Here is a 23,938-nt window from a genome sequence, read left to right as displayed (position 1 = left end):
CTGTTATACCAATGTTATGTTTAGCAGTTTTGCTTCATGTACTATTTTGCCTTACCAAGCAAAAAGGCAGTTACTGCTCATTTGGTCAAAAATGAGTTAATGTATTTTTTGCTACATTAACTTGTATGCTTAATCATGTGGACAAGTATCCTGCCTCTGTTGTGTTTTGCAGAAAATGGGGGTATCGTCCGATGGGGCCACAGTGTCTCCCGACCCCTCCTGTCTCAGCCTCCAGTATTTATGCTGCAATAGTTTATGTGTCTGGGGGCTAGGGTCAATCTGTTATATCTGGAATATTTCTCCTGTCTATCCGGTGTCCTATGTGAATTTAAATATGCTCTCTCTAATTCTCTCTTTTTCTCTCTTTCTTTCTCTCTCTATGAGGACCTGAGCCCTAGGACCATGCCTCATGACTACCTGGCCTGATGACTCCTTTCTGTCCCCAGTCCACCTGGTTGTGCTTCTGCTCCAGTTTCAACTGTTCTGCCTGCAGCTATGGAACCCTGACCTGTTCACCGGACGTGCTACCTGTCCCAGACCTGCTGTTTTCAACTGTCTAGAGACAGCAGGAGCGGTAGAGATACTCTGAATGATCTGCTATGAAAAGCCAACTGACATTTACTCCTGAGGTGCTGACCTGTTGCACCCTCTACAAACACTGTGATTATTATTATTTGACCTTGCTGGTCATCTATGAGCATTTGAACATCTTGGCCATGTTCTGTTATAATCTCCACCTGGCACAGCCAGAAGAGGACTGGCCACCCCTCATAGCCTGGTTCCTCTCTAGGTTTCTTCCTAGGTTCTGGCCTTTCTAGGGAGTTTTTCCAAGCCACCGTGCTTCTACACGTGCATTGCTTGCTGTTTGGGGTTTTAGGCTGGGTTTCTGTACAGCACTTTGTGACATCAGCTGATGTAAGAAGGGCTTTATAAATACATTTGATTGATTGATTTGATGTTAGCAGTAACTGCATAAAGTTACTGTGAAACCAAGGTAAATAAAATAAAATCTTCTCAGTTCCACGCTATGAGCAGTTACTGCCTTTTGCTTGGTAGGGCTGTATTGTGTTGTAACTCACTTGTGAGTGTCTCGGATCTATACACATCCTGATCATTCTGGATACAGTGCCTTCTGAAAGTATTACACCCCTTGACTTTTTCCACAGTTGTGTTACAGCCTGAATTCAAAATGGATTAAATTGAGATGTTTGTGTTACTGGCTTACACACAATACCCCATAATGTCAAATTGAAATTGTGTTTTTTGAAATTTGTACAAATTAATTAAGTACGAATTAGGCAATAACGATTCCAACCCTTTGTTTTGCCAAGTCTAAATAAGTTCAGGAGTTAACATGTGCTTAACAAGTACCCCACACATACAACTATCTGGAAGGACCCTCAGTCGAGCAGTGAATTTCAAACACAGATTTAACCACAAAGACCTGGGAGATTTTCCAATGCCTTGCAAAGAAGTTTAAAGTTTTTATGTCGTGTGCACAAGTACAGTGAAATACTTTGCAAGCTCTAAACCTAACTATGTGTTACGATCTACTAGGTGTGGTGGGTGGAATCAGGCGCAGAGAGCAGGGTTCAGTCGTTTTCCTCAGATTTATTCCCCAGCGCAACAAAAACAGTCACGCCAACACACAGGGCGTAAATACGTTGCTAGTCCAAAACAACAACAGGACTAAACAGTCCGGAGAATAAATACACAATAATAAATCACACCAACAAAACACAGAGTAACAAAAACAAGCCCGCACAAATACCCAGCGGGCCTAGTGCCCTTAAATACCCTACAAACAAATCCTAATACAAAACAGGTGTACCCAATTAACCAATAACCCAAAACAAACGGAAAGGGAATCGATGGCAGCTAATAGGCCGGCGACGACGACCGCCGAGCACCGCCCGAACAGGAAGAGGCACCAACCTCGGCGAGGTTCGTGACAGTACCCCCCCCCTGACGCGCGGCTCCCGCAGCGCGCCGACCCCGGCCTCGAGGACGACCCGGAGGACGAGGCGCAGGGCGAGCCGGGTGGAGGCGATGGAAATCCCTCAAGAGGGAAGGATCTAAAATGTCCCTCCCCGGTACCCAGCACCTCTCCTCCGGACCGTACCCCTCCCAGTCCACGAGGTACTGCAGGCCCCTCACCCGGCGTCTCGAGTCCAGAATAGCTCGTACTGTGTACGCCGGGGACCCCTCGATGTCCAGAGGGGGTGGAGGGACCTCCGGTACCTCACTGTCTTGTAGGGGACCAGCTACCACCGGCCTGAGGAGAGACACATGAAACGAGGGGTTAATACGATAAGAGGGAAGTTGCAATCTATAACACACCTCGTTTATCCTCCTCAGGACTTTAAATGGCCCCACACACTGCGGCCCCAGCTTCCGGCAGGGCAGGCGGAGGGACAGGTTTCGGGTCGAGAGCCAGACCCTGTCCCCTGGTGCGAACACCGGGGCCTCACTGCGGTGGCGGTCAGCGTCTCTCTTCTGCCGTTCACTGGCCTGCCTGAGAGAATCCTGGACTGCCCGCCAGGTCTCTCTAGAGCGCTGTACCCACTCCTCCACCGCAGGAGCCTCGGTCTGACTCTGATGCCACGGAGCCAGGACCGGCTGGTAACCCAGTACACATTCGAATGGCGACATATTCGTGGACGAATGCCGAAGAGAATTCTGGGCTAACTCTGCCCATGGGACGTACCTTGCCCATTCTCCTGGCCGGTCCTGGCAATACGACCTCAGAAACCTGCCCACTTCCTGGTTTACTCTCTCCACCTGCCCATTACTTTCGGGGTGATAACCAGAGGTAAGGCTGACCGAGATCCCCAGACGCTCCATAAACGCCTTCCAAACCCGAGATGTGAACTGGGGACCCCGATCGGAGACGATATCCTCTGGGACCCCATAGTGCCGGAAGACGTGGGTAAAAAGAGCCTCTGCAGTCTGTAGGGCCGTAGGGAGACCAGGCAATGGGAGGAGACGGCAGGACTTAGAGAACCGATCCACAACGACCAGAACGGTAGTGTTCCCCTGAGATGGGGGAAGATCAGTAAGGAAATCTACCGAGAGATGGGACCATGGCCGTTGTGGAATCGGGAGGGGCTGTAACTTCCCTCTAGGAAGGTGCCTAGGAGCCTTACTCTGGGCGCATACCGAACAGGAAGAGACATAGAGCCTCACATCCCTAGCTAAGGTGGGCCACCAGTATTTCCCTCTAAGACCCCGCACTGTCCTATCGATCCCCGGATGACCCGCAGACGGTAGTGTGTGAGCCCACCGAATCAACTTATCACGAACACCAAGCGGTACGTAACTTCTGCCAGTCGGACACTGTGCAGGCGCAGGTTCAACCCTCAACGCCCGCTCGATGTCCGCGTCCACCTCCCATACCACTGGGGCCACCAGCCGAGAAGCAGGAAGGATGGGAGTGGGTTCGATAGACCGGTCCTCAGTGTCATAGAGACGGGACAGCGCGTCGGCCTTAGTGTTGAGGGAACCTGGTCTGTAAGAGATCGTAAATCTAAAACGTGTAAAGAACATGGCCCACCTAGCCTGGCGCGGATTCAGTCTCCTCGCTGCACGAATATACTCCAGATTACGGTGATCAGTCCAGATGAGAAAAGGGTGTTTAGCCCCCTCTAGCCAGTGTCTCCACACCTTCAGGGCCTTTACCATAGCTAGTAACTCCCGGTCCCCCACATCATAGTTCCGCTCTGCCGGACCCAGCTTCTTAGAAAAGAAAGCGCAGGGACGGAGCTTCGGTGGCGTACCCGAGCGCTGAGACAGCACGGCTCCAACCCCAGCCTCGGACGCATCCACCTCCACTATGAATGCTAACGAAGGGTCCGGATGCGCCAACACGGGAGCCCCAGTGAACAGTGCCTTCAACTGGTTGAAGTCTCCATCAGCCTCTGCTGACCACCGCAAACGCACCGGCCCTCCCTTCAGCAGTGAGGTAATGGGCGCCGCTACTTGGCCAAAACCCCGGATAAACCTCCGGTAGTAATTGGCAAACCCTAAAAACCGCTGCACCTCCTTTACCGTGGTCGGAGTCGGCCAATTACGCACGGCATTAACGCGGTCACACTCCATCATCATCCCCGAGCTGGAAATGCGATAACCCAGGAAGGAAACGGCTGGTTTGGAAAACACACATTTCTCAGCCTTGACGTATAGGTCATGCTCCAGCAGTCGCCCAAGAACCTTGCGCACCAGGGAAACATGCGCGGCGCGTGTGGCAGAATAAATCAAGATGTCATCAATATAGACTACCACACCCTGCCCGTGCAAGTCCCTGAGAATCTCATCTACAAAGGATTGAAAGACGGCTGGAGCATTTTTCAACCCATACGGCATGACGAGGTACTCATAGTGGCCTGATGTGGTACTAAACGCTGTTTTCCACTCGTCTCCTCCCCGAATACGCACCAGATTATACGCGCTCCTGAGGTCCAGTTTTGTGAAGAAACGCGCTCCGTGGAATGATTCCACCGCCGTAGCGATGAGAGGTAGCGGATAACTAAAACCCACTGTGATCGAATTGAGACCTCGATAATCAATGCACGGACGCAGACCTCCCTCCTTTTTCCTCACAAAAAAGAAACTCGAGGAGACGGGTGACATGGAGGGCCGAATGTACCCCTGTCTCAGAGCTTCCGTGACATATGTTTCCATAGCCAGCGTCTCCTCCTGTGACAGTGGGTACACATGACTCCGGGGAAGTGCAGCGTTCTCCAGGAGGTTTATCACGCAATCCCACCGTCGATGGGGTGGTAATTTGGTCGCTTTCCTCTTACTAAAAGCGATAGCCAAATCGGCATATTCTGGGGGAATGCGCACGGTGGAAACCTGGTCTGGACTCTCCACCGTCGTGGCACCGATGGAAACTCCTAAACACCTCTCTGAACACTCGTCTGACCACCCCTTAAGAGCCCCCTGTTTCCAGGAAATAAGGGGATTGTGAATAGCCAGCCAGGGAACCCCCAACACCACCGGAAACCCAGGTGAATCAATAAGGTAGAAACTGATCCTCTCCCTATGATTCCCCTGCGTTACCATGTCCAGCGGAATCGTGGCCTCCCTGACCAGCCCTGACCCTAGCGGTCGGCTATCTAAGGAGTGCACGGGGACAGGTGGGTCTATCTGCACTAACGGAATACCCAATTTACGGGCGAGTCCACGATCCATAAAGCTCACAGCTGCGCCTGAATCGACTAGCGCCTTATGCTGAAGAGAGGGGAAAAATGCAGGGAAAAAAATTAACAAAAACATGTGACCAACAGGGAGCTCTGGGTGAGTTTGGTGCTTACTCACCTGGGGTGGCCGAGGAGCGCTCTGCCGACCATCTCGACTCCCAGAGGGACTCCTCCAACACCGGTCCGAAGTGTGTCCTCTCCGTCCACAATAGGAGCAGGAGGAGCCCCCTCTGATCCCCCTAGATGCAGCTCCTCCCAACTCCATCGGAGTGGGAGTGGGAGAGCTGGACGGTGGAATTAACAGGACCCCTTCTGAACGCCCGCGGGCAGCTAGCAGGTTGTCCAATCGAATAGACATGTCTATTAGTTCATCCAGGGAGAGAGTTGTGTCCCTGCAAGCCAGCTCCCGGCGGACGTCCTCCCGGAGACTACACCGGTAATGGTCCATCAGGGCCCTGTCATTCCACCCAGCACCAGCAGCTAGGGTCCTAAACTCCAACGCGAAGTCCTGCGCGCTCCTCGTCTCCTGTCTGAGGTGGAACAGTCGCTCACCCGCCGCTTTACCCTCTGGTGGATGATCGAACACTGCTCGGAAACGGCGAGTGAACTCCAGGTAGTTGTCCCGAGCTGAGTCTGGACTGTTCCAGACTGCGTTAGCCCAGTCCAGGGCCCTGCCCGTTAAACAGGAGACGAGGAGGCTCACACTCTCCTCACCCGAGGGAGCCGGACGCACGGTAGCCAGGTAGAGCTCCAGCTGGAGCAAAAATCCCTGGCACCCAGCAGCCGCTCCATCGTACTCCCTCGGGGGGGAGAGACGTAGTGCGCCGGACCCAGAGGACGATGTAGGTGGAGTAGGTGGTGTCGGGAGTGGGGGAGCTGGGGTAGATGTCGGGAGACCACTCCGCTCCCATCGTTCCATCCTCTCCATCATCTGGTCCATCGCGGTACCAATCCGATGGAGGACAGCTGTATGGTGATGAACGCGCTCCTCCATAGTGGGGAGAGGAGTGGTCGCTGCTCCTGCTGACTCCATTTCAGGTGGTGCGGGCTTCTGTTACGATCTACTAGGTGTGGTGGGTGGAATCAGGCGCAGAGAGCAGGGTTCAGTCGTTTTCCTCAGATTTATTCCCCAGCGCAACAAAAACAGTCACGCCAACACACAGGGCGTAAATACGTTGCTAGTCCAAAACAACAACAGGACTAAACAGTCCGGAGAATAAATACAATAATAAATCACACCAACAAAACACAGAGTAACAAAAACAAGCCCGCACAAATACCCAGCGGGCCTAGTGCCCTTAAATACCCTACAAACAAATCCTAATACAAAACAGGTGTACCCAATTAACCAATAACCCAAAACAAACGGAAAGGGAATCGATGGCAGCTAATAGGCCGGCGACGACGACCGCCGAGCACCGCCCGAACAGGAAGAGGCACCAACCTCGGCGAGGTTCGTGACACTATGCAGTCAATAATAACAATGTAATACTAAAAATACATAAGAAATAAGAAGAACACGAGATAGTTAGTAAGCACAAGGTCAGTCAAATCCAGCACCATATTTACAATGTGCAGGGATACTGGAGTGATAGAGGTAGATATGTATAGGGGTAAGGTGACTAGGCATCAGGATATATGATAAGAGGACCTTTGGCGGATGGGTAAAAAAGTTACAAAGCAGACATTGAATATCCCTTTGAGATTGGTGAAGTTATTAATTACACTTTGGATGGTGTATCAATACACCCAGTCACTAGAAAGATACAGGCTTCCTTCCGAATTCAGTTGCTGGAGAGGAAGGAAACCGTGTAGGAATTTCTCCAAATTGTGAATTTAAAACAGTTACGGAGTTTAACTGTTTAAATGTTTTGTCTAAAATGACATACCCAAATCTAACTGCCTGTAGCTCAGGACCTGAAGCAAGGATATGCATGCTCTTGATATCCTTTGAAAGGAAACACTTTTTGTGTTTCCACACATTTGTGGAAATGTGAAATGAATGTAGGAGAATATAACACATTAGATCTGGTAAAAGATAATACAAAGAAAAAACTTTTTTTTCCATCATCTTTGAAATGCAAGAGAAAGACCATAATGTATCAGCCCAGGTTAGGCACAATTTATATTTTGGCCACTAGATGGCAGCAGTGTATGTGCAAAGTTTTAGACTGATCCAATGAACCATTGTATTTCTGTTCAACATGTTGTATCAAGACTGCCCAAATGTGCCTAATTGGTTTATTAATACATTTTCAAGTTCATAATTGTGCACTCCCCTCAAAACAACAATATTATTTCACTGTTATAAGTTCTGTAAATTGGACAGTGCAGTTAGATTTAACCTTTCAGCCAATATCAGATATGTCTATGTCCTGGGAAATGTTCTTGTTACTTACAACCTCATGCTAATCACATTAGCCCACGTTAGCTCAACCGTCCCGCGAGGGGGGACACCGATCCCGTCAAGGTTTTAATGGCTGTAAAATGAAAAAACTGCAACAACATTGCAATTTCTCCACAATATTAACCTAATTGACAGAAGAAAAATGACAGAAGCTTGTACAGAAAAAAAATAATACAAAACATACATCCTATTTGCAACAAGGCACTAAAGTAATACTGCAGAAAATGTGGTAAAGCAATTCACTTTTTTGTCCTGAATACGAAGTGTTATGTTTGGCAACAATCCAATTAAACACCTTACTGAGCACCACTCTCCATATTATCAAGCTTAATGGTGGCTGCATCAGGTTGTGGGTATGCTTGTAATCATTAAGTACTGGGGAGTTTTTCAGGATAGAAAAGGAACAGGAGCTAAGTACAGGCAAAATTCTAGAGGAAAACCTGGTTCAGTCTGCTATTCAACAGACACTGGAAGATGAATTCACCTTTCAGCAGGACAAAAACCTAAAGCACAAGCCAAAGCTGTAATCGCTACCAAAGGTGCTTCTACAAAGTATTGACTCAAGGGTGTGAAATCTTATGTAAATTTGATATTTCTGTATTTAATTTTCAATAATTCGCAAACATTTCTAATATGTTTTTATTATTGGGTATTGTGTGAATGGGTGAGGAAAAAAAATATTTTGTCAATTTAGAATTCAGGCTGTAACACAACAAAATGTGGAATAAGTCAAGGGGTATGAATACTTTCTGAAGGCACTGTATATCCTGCATAGCTAGCTATAAGTATTGTGTGTTGTAATGCATGTTGGTGAGTCTCCACATGACCTGTGCTCTCATGGACACCACACATATTCTCCCACATGCTCTATCCCAACTGTTCTGGATGCATGGTAGGAGCACTGACACCGACAGTGTCCCCACGCCTACGGACTGGCAACCCTGAAGAGGAGGAGAAAGTCTTCCACTGCCATCCACGGTGTGGTGAGTAATTCAGCCGTAATCCCCTTTTCTCCTCCTTTCTCCTTCCCCCTCTCCCCCCTCTCTCCTGTGGTTCCATTCATATTCTAATCACAGCTTTCCCTTCTCCAGCTCACAGGCACTCCATCAGAGCCCCCAGCCTCAGGCTTTGCACTTTTACTTCCCCCCTTTGTGGCCAGCGCTCTCCTCCGAGGCTCACTAAAATAAGGTTGCCTCAAGGAGAGAGGGAGTATGGGGAAAACTGAAAAAAATTCACACTCGTGCCATTTTGGATTAATTTCTAGTGTGTAGCTGATCAAATGTCGATGGTTTTCAGTAGGCAACTTTTTTGAGAAAAATAAAATAAAAAGGCATCTTGGCAAAAATGGGGGATTGAAATGAGAAAGTGATCGTAATGTGTGGAAAAATAGAATCTAAGGTACTACTCTCTGTAAGTAGTTTCCTGAAAACCTAATCATGTGGGCATGTTGGAGTTCCCAGGGCCAGTGGAGGAAGACACAGATCAGAAAAGTTCTGAAACTGGCCAACAAGTGTTCATAGGAGCTGGGACTTTAAATAAGAGGGGTTGGAGGAGTGTGTGTGGGACGGGGGGGGGACGGGGGGGGGGTATAAAAACGTATTAAATGCTATAATGGAAGACGGGGAGGCCACAGTGCTAGGATTGCGTAGATCTAAGCCTCTTTTTTTCTTGGGGAGGGAGCCTTTCTTATTCAAAACAGCCCCACAAAAGGCTTCCAGTGAGCCTTGCCACATCCCCATCTGACTCGAGGCCATTCATCAGCCTTCCGAGCCTATCAATGACATGTCCCCATCAGGGCTGCTATAAAATCAGACCCTTTCCCATGAAACATCAGCAAACATTTTGACGGGTCTGGCTTTCCCCCCCGCTGGATTTCTGGAGTCTCTACCCTCCTCTCCCCTCACCACCTCCCCTCACCATCACCACCGACACCCACCCCTCTTTTGGCAGAGCCCAGAGCCTCACCATCTCCTGCCACGGATAGGCAGTGGTCACGGGGAAGCGAAGCCAGACAAGGGAAGACCTACTGAGGAGGGGGAGCCGTACACAGAGCCATTTTCTTGGAGGAGCCAGTTTGCCATTGATGGGAAGAGGATGCATTGTGGGCTGCTGGAGGAGCCTGATATGGATTCCACAGGTTGGTCCTGCTGTCCTGCAACCCTGCAGCTTTGCCTTGACTTATCGGGATGCATGGGGAACCAATCTATGTTGTGGATCACTATAACTGGGCCCCTGGGAATTTGTGACATTCTCTACGACCATTTTAGAGAATTTTTTTTAGTGAATTGTTGATGAATGCATTTGTTGTTAATGTGAGGGATTACTCACCATGGCATTGCATTTGTTTGATTTTGGTTTCTTCAGATGTCAACAAAAGTGGCCTTGTGGATTTGTGCCATTAATTCATGATACATCTATACCAACAATAATACGGTTTTGAGGGATGGTTTGATTATGGAAGGACATTAGTGCCTTTCATTTGTGCCACAACCTTGATTAAGGAGCAGTAATTTCAACTCTTAGACAGCCCTACATTCAGCAATGTAATGCAGTCTCTTTGGGGGGGGAAAAATCTTCCAAGCCTTCGAGGCACATGTAGCCTGTGATGCACCTGCTTCTTGTAAACATCTTCTTGGGGGAAATAAGCTGCCAGTCCACTGAGGTATGGTGCCCGGAGCAGGATAATGTCGCATGGCATGACGCAAGAATTAGCCTAAAGTAAATTTAATTTAATATTAAAAACAACATGTTTACGGTAAATGTTGCTGCTTTAGCTAAGAGTTTTTCTACTTGGGCTCTCAATCTAATTTCCTACCCAAATAACTTTATTATAGGCTCATTTATTTTACTTTATTGAATATTCATCAAGGGAGTTTTTCCCCTGATGTTTATATTAATTCACTGTCTGGTGTTGAGTTGGCTAACATGAAAGAGTGTATTCCTTAAATACATTATCAGAGATCCGTTTCGTCCATTGATTGAATTTAATCCAGTTATTTAGAGCTCTATTTTATCTGTGCTCATGGAAAATGATTCAATTACAGCCTAAGGATAAGTGCTACAATAGAGAATTATTGCCATCTCAGTGGACTAACTTCATCAATGACTGGGGAAACCTATTTGAAGTATCAGCTAGGCTAATGCACAAGACATTGAAATAAGTTACAAGTCTTCCTAATAATGTATTTCAATTAATTGTAATAATTGGTCTAATAATAATAATTAATTAGGTTGATTACAAATAGCCCAATGATGATGATGATGATAATAATTATAATTTTAGTTTGTTAATTTGATAATACTGTTAAACTTATGCCTATATGGAACTGATGACAGCGTGTTCTTTGGTCAACGATGTTAGGTAGCCTTACCATCTTTTTCTGTTCTTACAATTAAAACCTAATGCCTGGCCTTAGGCTATTGAATATAAGAGCATTGCAAAGATTAGAGCTGATAAATTAGGCATAGGCAACACGTTTTATTTTATTCATGAGATAAAGCATTCTAGCCTACGTTTAGGCAATTTATTCTAACTGAGCAGGTCACTCATCAGCCAAAAGGTGTCTGATATTAATTTATCCTAAAAGTTCGCAGTCTCTAAACTTTTCTATTTCCATTACCTATTCTCTATCCCCTTCTGATGGGATGGAACCTGTTTATCGTTAGATGGAACAGGTTGCCTTGCCAACAGTCCATCCTGGCAACTGCTACTATGGTGATTGTAGTCATGGCGGGAAACAGGATCTACAGGACTACGATAAATATAAGTTTTTCTGTCCCAAGAAAGGACACCAGTTGAGCTATTTCTAAGTAGAAATTAGAATGGGACAAAGGCTTCTGTGTCGCTCGCGAGGCTGCTCTAGCAATGAGCGCGGGCTCAATTGGGGCAAGTGTGCGTGCTTGTAGTCTCCCCAAGAACAATGAAGGATTCCTGCCGTTTTGGTGAAAACATTTAAAATAGAAACACAGCTGCGCTAACACCCCCAAAATCGATTATAGTCGAATTGCCCTGTCTCATATCTTTTTTGCATTTGGCAACATTTGTCTCAAAATGTATTTATAAAAAAGCCACCTGTTGCAGATGCAGCTTGAGTAAAGTACACTTTTGATAAACCTATCCGAATATGATTGTTAGATATTGATTTATTTAGTCAACTTTTGTATAATATAGGGCCCTATATTGATTAGGGCCAATAGAGTAACCAATATTGGACAAATCATACCACCACCCAATAGTCGCCATATAGACCTTTAGCCAAATGAATAAATAGGCTATGCGAATTAACCTTTATGTGGGCCATAGAAATGAAACCTACAATTGTAAATTCCTGTAGGCTTTTCTCTGATGTGTGGGCCATCTTGCCTTTTTCTAGAGAGCTGGATTGAAAGATGCCTCAACGAGAGCGAGAGCAAGCGGTATTCCAGCCACACATCCCTGGGGAATACGTCCAATGACGAAAGTAAGCAGTGACGGTGTAACGCTTTAATGTTGTATTACTGCAAGTCATAAAGTAATGGATAAATATATGTTGAAATAATCTATTGTCTATTGTCATGGGTCTAAAATAAATTGATATTTGCTATAATAAGGTGCGCTAAAATAGGCTTGGTGCGCAAATTATAGCAAAGGTTAGTGTTTTTCTCTTGTAGACTATGTTTGGAATTTGATCAAATAGAGCACACCTTTATTTACAAAACATTACAAAACATGTGTCAATAAGATGTCCCTGATAATCCACTGATTTATATTAATCATAATATTGTGGCACAATAGAATTGCTGGATAAAGAGAGAAATTATAATTGTTTTTGTGTGCTGCATCAAACTTCAACCTTTTCGAACCCTGCTCAGTTTTGATCAAAGATATCTGTTTTTTGATATTCACATTTTTTAAAAAACATTTTATTACCCATTACTTAATTGAAAATATTCATTTGAAATACATTGACACGTTTCTTTTTTTGTCTATAAAAGATGAGGAGAAAGAAAACAACAGGGCTTCTAAACCCCATTCAACACCAGCTACCCTACAATGGTAAGTGCTGGAGTTAATTCACCTCTTTCCTAACCTGTTTATATAATGGTGCATAATCCTAAAGCTCTTATTCTAGAGCTGTAATGCTGTCATTTAATGTTCTCAATGCATAAACTATACAACACATTTATTTTCTATTATTTGGGGCATTTACAATTTAGCTTTTTGTTTGTTGATAAAGTGCATTTCCCTATTTTGGCCTTATATTGTTTGCTGCTTAAGGATTGTATGCAGTCTTCTCATGTAGTGTCACATAATTTGATCATGTAAAGATGAAGGACAGAATTGTACCTTTGAGCAGCACCTTTTGAGAAGAGAACTGTCAACTTTTATGCGAGCATCGTGAGGGTGCTTACAGTTTACATTTACAATATGACATGGCAGGCCGCTGTTGGGCTGGAAGGATGGTTTAGTGTAAAGGCTTTTTCACCATCTGTTTACCTTCATAGAACCAGAGACCTGTGCATTTGCACCTGTTATGTTCAGAAGATAATATGTATAAGACTCAGTTTAAACAGGAAGCTGGCTATATCAATACAGTTTTCTTCTTTTAATCATTTGTTGTCTATATTTGATATTGCATTCCCTCTGGTGGAAATTCCACACTGGTGAAATACTTGATCAGTCTCTTCCTTGGAGACTTCATTTTTTGAAGGGTGAGGATTGAATTAGTGTTCTTAAGTCATTTTCATGTGACTTTCGTGGAGGCACGTTGTTTTGTGTAATGTTGTTGTCAGACACATATATTTCTATTTAAATACACATACCTGGTCTACATGGACAGTCTGAGTCCATGGGAATATTATGTAGAGGAGCGTTGTAGGTCTCCAGGGATTACAGTCCTTCACACTTCAACAGCAGTAATGGAACTTCCCATTTTCAACTCACTTCTGAAATGGCCTGCTTTATTTTGGTGTATTGCTTGAGACAGGTGTTCATGAGAAATAATGTTGAGGATCCTTGTAAAATATTCATATTTTACATTGCTCTGAAATTTGACAGATGAACAAACAGTCTTTGCTTTATTTTGCAGTAATACAGACATCACGTTTCTTTTTATGTTCACGAGATGTTAGAAATAGCTTTTCTTATCATACTACATTTGATAACATACTGTATGTATACTATTAAGGGTGCTTGATCACAACTTTATATTCCCAAATGTATCGATTTTTCTATTTATTATTTATTTTCTAGCACTTTGAAGCTCCTCTCTCACATTGTAATGCTTCGTTTTGTGAGGTATTTAGGCTATACAGTAGAGACATATTCACTGAACTGATGGTTGTAGTTCCACCTTTCCCAGATGGTATAAAATAAATCCACATATGTACTTCCACATAGTAGCTCCTAATTCAGGTTAGATTATTTCTCTAATCTCGTCCACTAGTAAATAACCTGCCTTTGACTGAATAAGAACACGAGTAGGCTGGGTAATAGTTTATTTTGTTACCGATAGATACTGTAGATGCCAGTCTAGAGATGTCTTTGTGGTCTGTAAAGAGTCCATGTTATTCTATGGGTATTCATTGACAGGTCTGCTTTTCACCTACAGGCTGGAGGAGAACTATGAGATTGCAGAAGGGGTTTGTATCCCCCGCAGTGCTCTCTATATGCACTACCTGGACTTTTGTGAGAAGCACGACACACAGCCTGTCAACGCCGCCAGCTTTGGGAAGGTAGGACACAGTTACTGACCACTTTAACAGGAAATTTAGGAGGGACTGTTTGATTGAGCCCAAACTAATTTTGTGAACATAATACTTCACAGAAAGAGTACATGAAATGGTCCCTTTGGTGGAGTAGGTTATACCTGCGTAGGAAGGTTACCATCTATCAGTATAGTAAAACATGAAAGGGACAAATAAGTATACCATTGAAAAAGTATGCCTACTGATGCATGTAGATCAGTCTCGTGGCTTGTTACGGTGTGTTTGAAAAGTAAAATCCACATGTAGTTGTTGGGAAGCAATGGAACGGCCCACTGATGGTTCCCCTGAAAACCGCTAGACGGGTTACGCAGCTAAAAGAAACATGCTTGTCTCTGTTCCCACAACCCAGAAAAGCCCCTACCCACATACTCCCAGCCACCCCCCAACACCCGGACCTAGCCCCCCCCCCCATCCGTCCTCCACACCACCCCTCCCAAGCTCCTGTCGGAGGATATTGAAAAAGAGAAGGGGCCTGGATTAATGTGTAATTAAAGAAAATTTGGAAGGGTGAGATGTTGCGGAATGTTAGATCAGTGGCTAGAGCAGTGTGGGGTGTCCTTTAGGAAGGCTTCATTGATTCGGGACAAAAAAACGAGTGAGGGCCCCGCCTGCCTCCCTGTCTGCTCATTTATCAAGCGGGGCCTGACAGAAACTTCACAGCTTGGCCTCTTTTTTCATCCCGCACAATGGAAAGCTCCACTGTTTGCTAAAGTTTCTGCACCAGGAGCTGAACCAAGGAGCCAATCTCATGGACAAAAAGAAAGAGAGAGAGAGACAGAGGGGAGGAAGGGGGAGAGGGAGAGATTTTGGAGAGGTTTTTAATGTAAAAAAAATTATATCCCTGAGCATGTCAAAAATGGATGGCTCCCAAAGCCTTTTTCTCCCACAGCCAGTGGAGACCTCCCTGGGGTTAAGGCTCTGGGAACATCACATCTCTTCACATCTAGAATAGACCATACTTTCACTTGATTCATTGATATGTTCAATGTGGACTTTCATGTCATTCTGTATGAGCTGTACATGGTTAGAAATCATTCTGGATAGGGCAGTTACTTCAGCCGCTAGCTGAGATAATTGTGGACTTTTAAGTGTAGAGTATCTCTTCCCTTATATCTACAGTATGATAGCAATGTCAAGAGTGAAAACACATTTTCATCCGGTGCTTTACATAGGGGATATACACATCCAAATGCATGAAGAATCTCACAGAGAAAAAATCACTGATAGACTTATTCTAATTCTCTGATTCTAACAGATTATTAGACAACAGTTTCCACAACTGACCACAAGAAGACTGGGCACCAGGGGCCAGTCAAAGTAAGTCAATGTTGTCTCCTACTTTTCTTTCTTTCTACACACTGGTTTTGATTTTTGTGTTTCACTATTGAAAGAGGAGTATCATTGTGTTAGTGGAGGGCCTGTTTTTAATGATTCTTCAAGCCGGTAATCTTCACCATGTCTATGATTTGAGGATGTTACATCTCAAAATCACATGATGACAAGCCACTGTCTCACACCCTGATGAAGAGTCCTTAGCTGAAATGTTGGTTATGTAAATCCACAGCAAGGAGAGATGAGTGTGCAACCTTCTTTTCCATTTCTACACCTCTCTAACTGTCAACTATCCCCTATAGGTACCACTACTATGGCATCGCTGTGAAGGAGAGCTCCCAGTACTACGATGTGATGTACTCCAAGAAGGGTGCGGCTTGGGTGAACGAGACAGGCAAGAAGGAGGTCATCAAGCAGACAGTGGCGTATTCACCACGCTCCAAACTGGGGACGCTCCTGCCAGAGTTTCCAAATGTCAAAGACTTAAATCTGCCCGCCAGTCTGCCAGAGGAGAAGGTAAACAGGACTCTAAAACATCCCAGACCCACAACCCCCTCCTCCCTTATCCATCCAACCCCTCGCCTCTCTCGCCCCCTCTGACTATCCCCTTTTATCTGCCTTGGACCTCTCACCCCCTCTGGCTATCCCCTTTTATCTGCCCTGGACCTCTCACCCCCTCTGGCTATCCCCTTTTATCTGCCCTGGACCTCTCGCCCCCTCTGGCTATCCCCTTTTATCTGCCCTGGACCTCTCACCCCCTCTGGCTATCCCCTTTTATCTGCCCTGGACCTCTCACCCCCTCTGGCTATCCTCTTTTATCTGCCCTGGACCTCTCGCCCCCTCTGGCTATCCCCTTTTATCTGCCCTGGACCTCTCACCCCCTCTAACTATCCTCTTTTATCTGCCCTGGACCTCTCACCCCCTCTGGCTATCCCCTTTTATCTGCCCTGGACCTCTCACCCCCTCTGGCTATCCTCTTTTATCTGCCCTGGACCTCTCACCCCCTCTGGCTATCCTCTTTTATTAGCCCTGGACCTCTCGCCCCCTCTGGCTATCCCCTTTTATCTGCCCTGGACCTCTCACCCCCTCTGGCTATCCCCTTTTATCTGCCCTGGACCTCTCGCCCCCTCTGGCTATCCCCTTTTATCTGCCCTGGACCTCTCACCCCCTCTGGCTATCTATCCCCTTTTATCTGCCCTGGACCTCTCACCCCCTCTGGCTATCCTCTTTTATTTGCCCTGGACCTCTCGCCCCCTCTGGCTATCCCCTTTTATCTGCCCTGGACCTCTCACCCCCTCTGGCTATCCCCTTTTATCTGCCCTGGACCTCTCACCCCCTCTGGCTATCCTCTTTTATCTGCCCTGGACCTCTCGCCCCCTCTGGCTATCCCCTTTTATCTGCCCTGGACCTCTCACCCCCTCTAACTATCCTCTTTTATCTGCCCTGGACCTCTCACCCCCTCTGGCTATCCCCTTTTATCTGCCCTGGACCTCTCACCCCCTCTGGCTATCCTCTTTTATCTGCCCTGGACCTCTCACCCCCTCTGGCTATCCTCTTTTATCTGCCCTGGACCTCTCGCCCCCTCTGGCTATCCCCTTTTATCTGCCCTGGACCTCTCACCCCCTCTAACTATCCCCTTTTATCTGCCCTGGACCTCTTACCCCCTCTGGCTATCCCCTTTTATCTGCCCTGGACCTCTCACCCCCTCTGGCTATCCCCTTTTATCTGCCCTGGACCTCTCACCCCCTCTGGCTATCCCCTTTTATCTGCCCTGGACCTCTCACCCCCTCTGGCTATCCTCTTTTATCTGCCCTGGACCTCTCACCCCCTCTGGCTATCCCCTTTTATCTGCCCTGGACCTCTCACCCCCTCTGGCTATCCCTTTTATCTGCCTTGGACCTCTCACCCCCTCTGACTATCCCCTTTTATCTGCCCTGGACCTCTCACCCCCTCTGGCTATCCCCTTTTATCTGCCCTGGACCTCTCACCCCCTCTGGCTATCCCCTTTTATCTGCCCTGGACCTCTCACCCCCTCTGGCTATCCCCTTTTATCTGCCCTGGACCTCTCACCCCCTCTGGCTATCCTCTTTTATCTGCCCTGGACCTCTTACCCCCTCTGGCTATCCCCTTTTATCTGCCCTGGACCTCTCACCCCCTCTGGCTATCCCTTTTATCTGCCTTGGACCTCTCACCCCCTCTGACTATCCCCTTTTATCTGCCCTGGACCTCTCACCCCCTCTGGCTATCCCCTTTTATCTGCCCTGGACCTCTCACCCCCTCTGGCTATCCCCTTTTATCTGCCCTGGACCTCTCACCCCCTCTGGCTATCCCCTTTTATCTGCCCTGGACCTCTCACCCCCTCTGGCTATCCCCTTTAATCTGCCCTGGACCTCTCACCCCCTCTGGCTATCCTCTTTTATCTGCCCCGGACCTTCACTGACTCTGAGTTTAGAGAAGAAGGACCTTGAGGATTTATATGCTGCTGGCTCCTCACTAACTCTTAATCTTGTGGGGAGATAATAAGATCCAGCGCCAGACAAAAGACAGCCACTAACTGTCTAGCTTTGAATGAGGGGGCCATGATTTTCAATGGTTTGTCAGTTGCTGAACTCTAAAGACGGTTTTATGTAGTTTTGGTGTGTGACCTGTTGCAGGTATTTATTGGTGCTGATGTTTTTGGATAGGATTTATTGTCTTGTTTTTCATATCAATCCATAGATGTATGATATCACTTGAAAACACTAGCTATACTGTGCGGTAGACAGTAGAACCCCGTTCTCAGATTAGAATGTATCTTAACTGAGGCAGCATCCTGGTCATTCACTAAGAATATCACTAGGAAACAGTATGTGCCTTTGATCGAGAGCTTGGTACTATGGGTTCTATCTGCAGGAATATGATTCTGAGATAATTGGCTTTAACATTCGGAACACTCCTTGGTTTGAATGGTGGCAGTGATTTTTTAATCTTGTATTCTTTTGAACTTAACAACATGAATTGGGATATTTAGAGTACTATATAGGTAGAGAACATTGAACAGAACAAGGCTATGTCAATAGCTCAATTTGGACTAAAATGCAGATAGAACCTTCTAGTCCCAAGCTCTCGAAGTAGCAGTGTGATACAGACTTGGACTACGTTACTGCCGTTCATTTATACTCAGTCTTCTTTATGTTTTCCCACAGGTGTCAACGTTCATCATGATGTACAGAACTCACTGCCAGAGGATACTGGACACAGTAATACGAGCCAACTTTGACGAGGCAAGACACTTTTCATATATGTCCATCTTTTGCACCCTTATTTACCAGTCCCATTAAATGTGACAGGACTTTGTTTTATTATTTTTTTTAGACTGTAAAACTTAACTCTCTTGTTGAATGTGGTCACAAAAATGATTACAAGCTAAATGTTCTTGGACTTCTAAATGAAGATACAGTGTATCCCATTTTCATGAGAATCGGTTTAGTTCTTACCTAATCTCGGAACACTGAACCAAATGTGTTGTGCTACCAGTCTGTCACAATAAACTACTTCTAACCTAAATGTATCTCACTAGAAAAGTTGGGTTAGTGTCTTTAGTCTCTTAAGTTGTATTGTACGTGATGTTGAGAGAATGACCCTCCTCTCTTGGGTGTCTCCAGGTCCAGAGCTTCCTGCTGCACTTTTGGCAGGGCATGCCCCCCCACATGCTCCCTGTCCTGGGCTCCTCCACTGTGGTCAACATCGTGGGCGTCTGTGACTCCATTCTTTACAAGGCAATCTCCGGGGTTCTTATGCCCACCGTCCTGCAAGCACTGCCTGATAGGTGAGTGTTTGTTTAGTGTAGTGTAGCTCTTCTCCCTTCCCCAGCAATCACTGAAGCCACAATCCTGAGTTTTTGTTTCATTCCATTTCAAATTCATAGACATAGATATAAATGCAAAGACTGACAGTCCATGAGATCCACATAATTGTTCTAAACATATTTGACATGCATATTGTTTGTTTAAAAAGACTGAAACGACATGCACTGAGTTACAGCCGCTATAGAGAAAAAGAGCTATGAGGAAAACTTGACATTAACCTTTGTGTTATACAACCTTGGTTATTTGTGATGTAATGTAGATTTGTTCCAGTTTGACCCAGGTGATCCGGAAGTTTGCCAAACAGCTGGATGAGTGGCTTAAAGTAGCACTTCACGACCTGCCTGAAAACCTGAGGAATATCAAATTTGAATGTAGGAGTCTGCATTGAAAAATACAGTCGTTACTCTCCTGGTTTTATGACAACGATGATATACTGAGTCTTGGAAAAAGGAGAATGCACAAATTTTTTTATCAGCTTTTAATCAGCAAATGTTATACTGTAGAAAACATAACAGTTAATATTTCCTCTCCCTTTTATCCACAGTATCTAGAAGATTTTCTCAAGTTCTCAAGAGGCAGACATCTTTGAACCATCTATGTCAGGTAGCTATTTCACTGTATAAATGTAATGAAATCCATGTGAAAATAAGACTGATAAAGGTATATGCAGTGTGTATCACTATCTAATAATGTGTGTGTTTGTTGATCTGTCTCTGGGCAGGCATCACGGACGGTGATCCACAGTGCAGACATCACCTTTCAGATGATGGAGGACTGGCGGAACGTGGACCTGAACAGCATCACCAAGCAGACACTTTACACCATGGAGGACACATGGGAGGAGCACCGGCGGCTCATCATCGACTGTAAGGCCACAGACACGCACACACGTACAGATGCAGACACACAAATGTACACACACAAACACACACACAATCCCAGTAGTAGCATTCACAATAAGTTACGTTTAGTCCAAAAGCCTAGAATCCACATTCCAAAAACCCCTATTGTGCTTTTAACTTAAATTGCTTGCTCTCCCTCATAGCATTGTAGGAGAGAAATGCACTTCACTCCCACACACCCACACACACAGCTGTCAATAACACACAGTAGATGTCAGCCATTGGACAATCATTCCCACGGCCAGGAAAGTCAAGCCTTAATGATGAAGGCTAAAAGGTTGACTTTACTCTGAAACACCCCGTGGACCATTTCAAATTCGTTTCACCGTCAACCCCCTCAAATGGCCATGCTAGGGTCACAGTTCACAGATTGGCATAAAGAGGCCATTTCCACGTCCCACTCTCATTCTGTTCTATTAGACAGAGAGAAATTACGCCCAATTTTTTCCCAATTTTATTTCACCTTTATTTAACCAGGTAGACCAGTTGAGAACAAGTTCTCATTTACAACTGCGACCTGGCCGAGATAAAGCAAAGCAGTGAGACAAAAACAGCAACATAGAGTTACACATGGGATAAACAAACGTACAGTCAATAACACAATAGAAAAATCTGTATACAGTGTGTGCAAATGAAGTAAGGAGGTAAGGCAATAAATAGGCCATAGTGGGGAAGTAATTACAATTTAGCAATTAACACTGGAGTGATAGATGTGCAGATGAGGATGTGAAAGTAGAAATACTGGTGTGCAAAATAGCAGAAAAACCAAAAACAAATATGGGGATGAGGTAGTTAGATGGGCTATTTACAGAGGGGCTATGTACAGCTGCTGCGATCGGTGACTATAACAACAAATAAGACACAGCCTCATATACAAGACATACTGTATATGCTGCTGGTTTTGGTAGTTTGATTGATTTAAGTAAGGGTAGTTTAGGTCCATAGTCACACACGGCAATTATTCAAACTCTTTATTTGATCCAAATTGTTTTCTGCCAAGACTCCGATCTGTGTAGACAAGTATGGAGCTTTCTCCACCAGTTACAAATATAAGTCCCCTGAAGGATGACATAGGCTATGTGTTGACAAACTGTGGCTAGATGCAGTTCTCGTCTCCTTCCTCTCTCAGTGTACCAGGAGTTTGACCGTCTGCTGGAGGAGCAGTCTTCTATAGAGGCCTACATCGAGTGGCTGGACTCCATGGTGGACCGCTGTGTTGTCAAGGTCAGTTGAGGATGTAAATACTTCATATAACTCAACAAAAAAAGAAAAGTCCCTTTTTCAGGACCCTGTCTTTCAAAGATAATTCGTAAAAATCCAAATAACTTCACAGATCTTCATTGTAAAGTGTTTAAACACTATTTCCCATGCTTGTTCAATGAACCATAAATAATTAATGAACATGCACCTGTGGAACAGTCGTTAAGACACTAACAGCTCACAGATGGTAGGCAATTAAGGTCACAGTTATGAAAACTTGGGACACTAAAGAGGCTTTTCTACTGACTCTGAAAAACACCAAAGGAAAGATGCCCAGGGTCCCTGCTCATCTGCGAGAACATGCCTTAGACATGCTGCAAGGAGGCATGAGGACTGCAGATGTGGCCAGGGCAATAAATTGCAATGTCCGTACTGTGAGACGCCTAAGACAGCGCTGCAGGAAGACAGGACGGACAGCTGATCATCCTCGCAGTGGCAGACCACGTGTAACAACACCTGCACAGGATCGGTACATCCGGACATCTCACCAGCGGGACAGGTACAGGATGGCAACAACAACTGCCCGAGTTACACCAAGAATGCACAATCCCTCCATCAGTGCTCAGACTGTCCACAATAGGCTGAGAGAGCCTGGACTGAGGGCCTGTAGGTCTGTTGTAAGGCAGGTCCTCACCAGACATCATCGGCAACAACGTCACCTATGGGCACAAACCCACCATCACTGGACCAGACAGGACTGGCAAAAAGTGCTCTTCACTGACGATTCATGGTTTTGTCTCACCAGGGGTGATGGTCGGATTCGCATTTATCGTCGAAAGAGTAAGCGTTACTCTCTTTCCGCTCTGGAGCGGGATCGATTTGGAAGTGGAGGGTCTGTCATGGGGCGTTGTGTCACAGCATCATCGGACTGAGCTTGTTGCCATTGCAGGCAATCTCAATGCTGTGCGTTACAGGGAAGACATCCTCCTCCCTTATGTGGTACCCTTCCTGCAGGCTCATTCTGACATGACCCTCCAGCATGACAATGCCACCAGCCATACTGCTTATTCTATGTGTGATTTCCTGCAAAACAGGAATGTCACTGTTCTGCAATGGCCAGCGACGAGCCCGGATCTCAATCCCATTGAGCACGTCTGGGACCTATTGGATCAGAGGGTGAGGGCTAGGGCCATTCCCCCCAGAAATGTCCGGGAACTTGAAGATGCCTTGGTGGAAGAGTGGGGTAACATCTCACAGCAAGAACGGGCAAATCTGGTGCAGTCCATGGGGAGGAGATGCAGTACTTAATGCAGCTGGTGGCCACACCAGATACTGACAGTTACTTTTAGTTTTGATCTCACCCCTTAGTCAGGTATACACTATTCCATTTCTGTTAGTTACATACAGTATCTGTGGAACTTGTTCAGTTTATGTCTCAGTTGTTGACTCTTGTAATGTTCATACAAATATTTACACATGTTTAGTTTGCTGAACATAAATGCATTTTACAGTGAGAGGACATTTCTTTTTTTGCTGAGTTTATATAAAAATCAAATCAAAATCAAGTCACATGCGCCGAATACAACAGGTGTGGGTAGACCTTACAGTGAAATGCTTACTTATGAGCCCCTAACCAACAGTGCAAACCCCTTTTAACATCTAGGATGTATCATTAGAAAACTTCCAGCCATCATCTTTAGGCTTGTGCTTTCTACTATGGCTACAGTGTGCTGTAGGCCATAATCCTTACTGATTTGCTGTACAAATATACTTCAACAATAAAATAACACATGAACTGTCCAGAATGGCCTTGGTAAATGCAACACAAACATCACTGTGGAATGTTTGTGTTGCATTTACCAAGGCCATTCTGGACAGTTCATGTGTTATTTTATTGTTGAAGTATATTTGTACAGCAAATCAGTAAGGATTATGGCCCTTCAGAAAAATAACCATGCATTTTAATGGCATCCGTCTCTCCATGACTTGCTGACACAGAGCCACTCGAGCTGCCATCCTAGTTAATGCTGTCTTCATGGCTCCCATTTGCGGCCATTATGCTCCAGATATGGGCTTGTAAAATGTGGTTGCCCTGGCAACGTCACAGACTCCCCAGACAATGGTTCAATGAGAAGGTGTGTCCCCCGGGGCAAATTAAATAGTTGACTTGTTGATATGTTTTTCGTTCCTGAGGGTTAAGCCCCAATATGGACCCAGTGGTTAATTCTCTCTCACCCCTCCCCCCCCCCCCCCTCTCAAACTCTTCCCTTCACTTCCCCCTGTTTTCTGATGAAAATATCT

At 45.6% G+C, this 23,938-nt stretch overlaps 1 protein-coding gene across 2 annotated transcripts in view; it reads left to right on the top strand.

Annotated features, from left to right (window-relative positions):
* Positions 1–9,265: 9,265 nt before the first annotated feature.
* The window catches only part of LOC110502165 (transcription factor RFX4), a 30,917-nt gene continuing 16,244 nt past the window's right edge, over positions 9,266–23,938 (top strand). The window contains exons 1-12 of one of the 2 annotated variants that reach the window (XM_036956913.1): positions 9,266–9,745; positions 11,982–12,068; positions 12,583–12,643; positions 14,199–14,322; positions 15,611–15,672; positions 15,990–16,203; positions 18,873–18,950; positions 19,332–19,495; positions 19,806–19,906; positions 20,080–20,138; positions 20,257–20,401; positions 21,567–21,661. In XM_036956913.1, the coding sequence (XP_036812808.1) occupies positions 9,703–9,745; positions 11,982–12,068; positions 12,583–12,643; positions 14,199–14,322; positions 15,611–15,672; positions 15,990–16,203; positions 18,873–18,950; positions 19,332–19,495; positions 19,806–19,906; positions 20,080–20,138; positions 20,257–20,401; positions 21,567–21,661 (1,233 nt within the window). In that variant the 5' untranslated portion in view covers positions 9,266–9,702. The remainder of the gene's footprint in view (positions 9,746–11,981; positions 12,069–12,582; positions 12,644–14,198; positions 14,323–15,610; positions 15,673–15,989; positions 16,204–18,872; positions 18,951–19,331; positions 19,496–19,805; positions 19,907–20,079; positions 20,139–20,256; positions 20,402–21,566; positions 21,662–23,938) is intronic. The other variant, XM_036956903.1, reaches the window with a different exon arrangement.

Source organism: Oncorhynchus mykiss, chromosome 2 (genome assembly GCF_013265735.2).
Source record: "Oncorhynchus mykiss isolate Arlee chromosome 2, USDA_OmykA_1.1, whole genome shotgun sequence".
Lineage (NCBI taxonomy): Eukaryota > Metazoa > Chordata > Actinopteri > Salmoniformes > Salmonidae > Oncorhynchus > Oncorhynchus mykiss.
The sequence above is the reverse complement of the archived record's forward strand: the minus strand, read 5'-3'. Positions and strand labels throughout refer to the sequence as shown.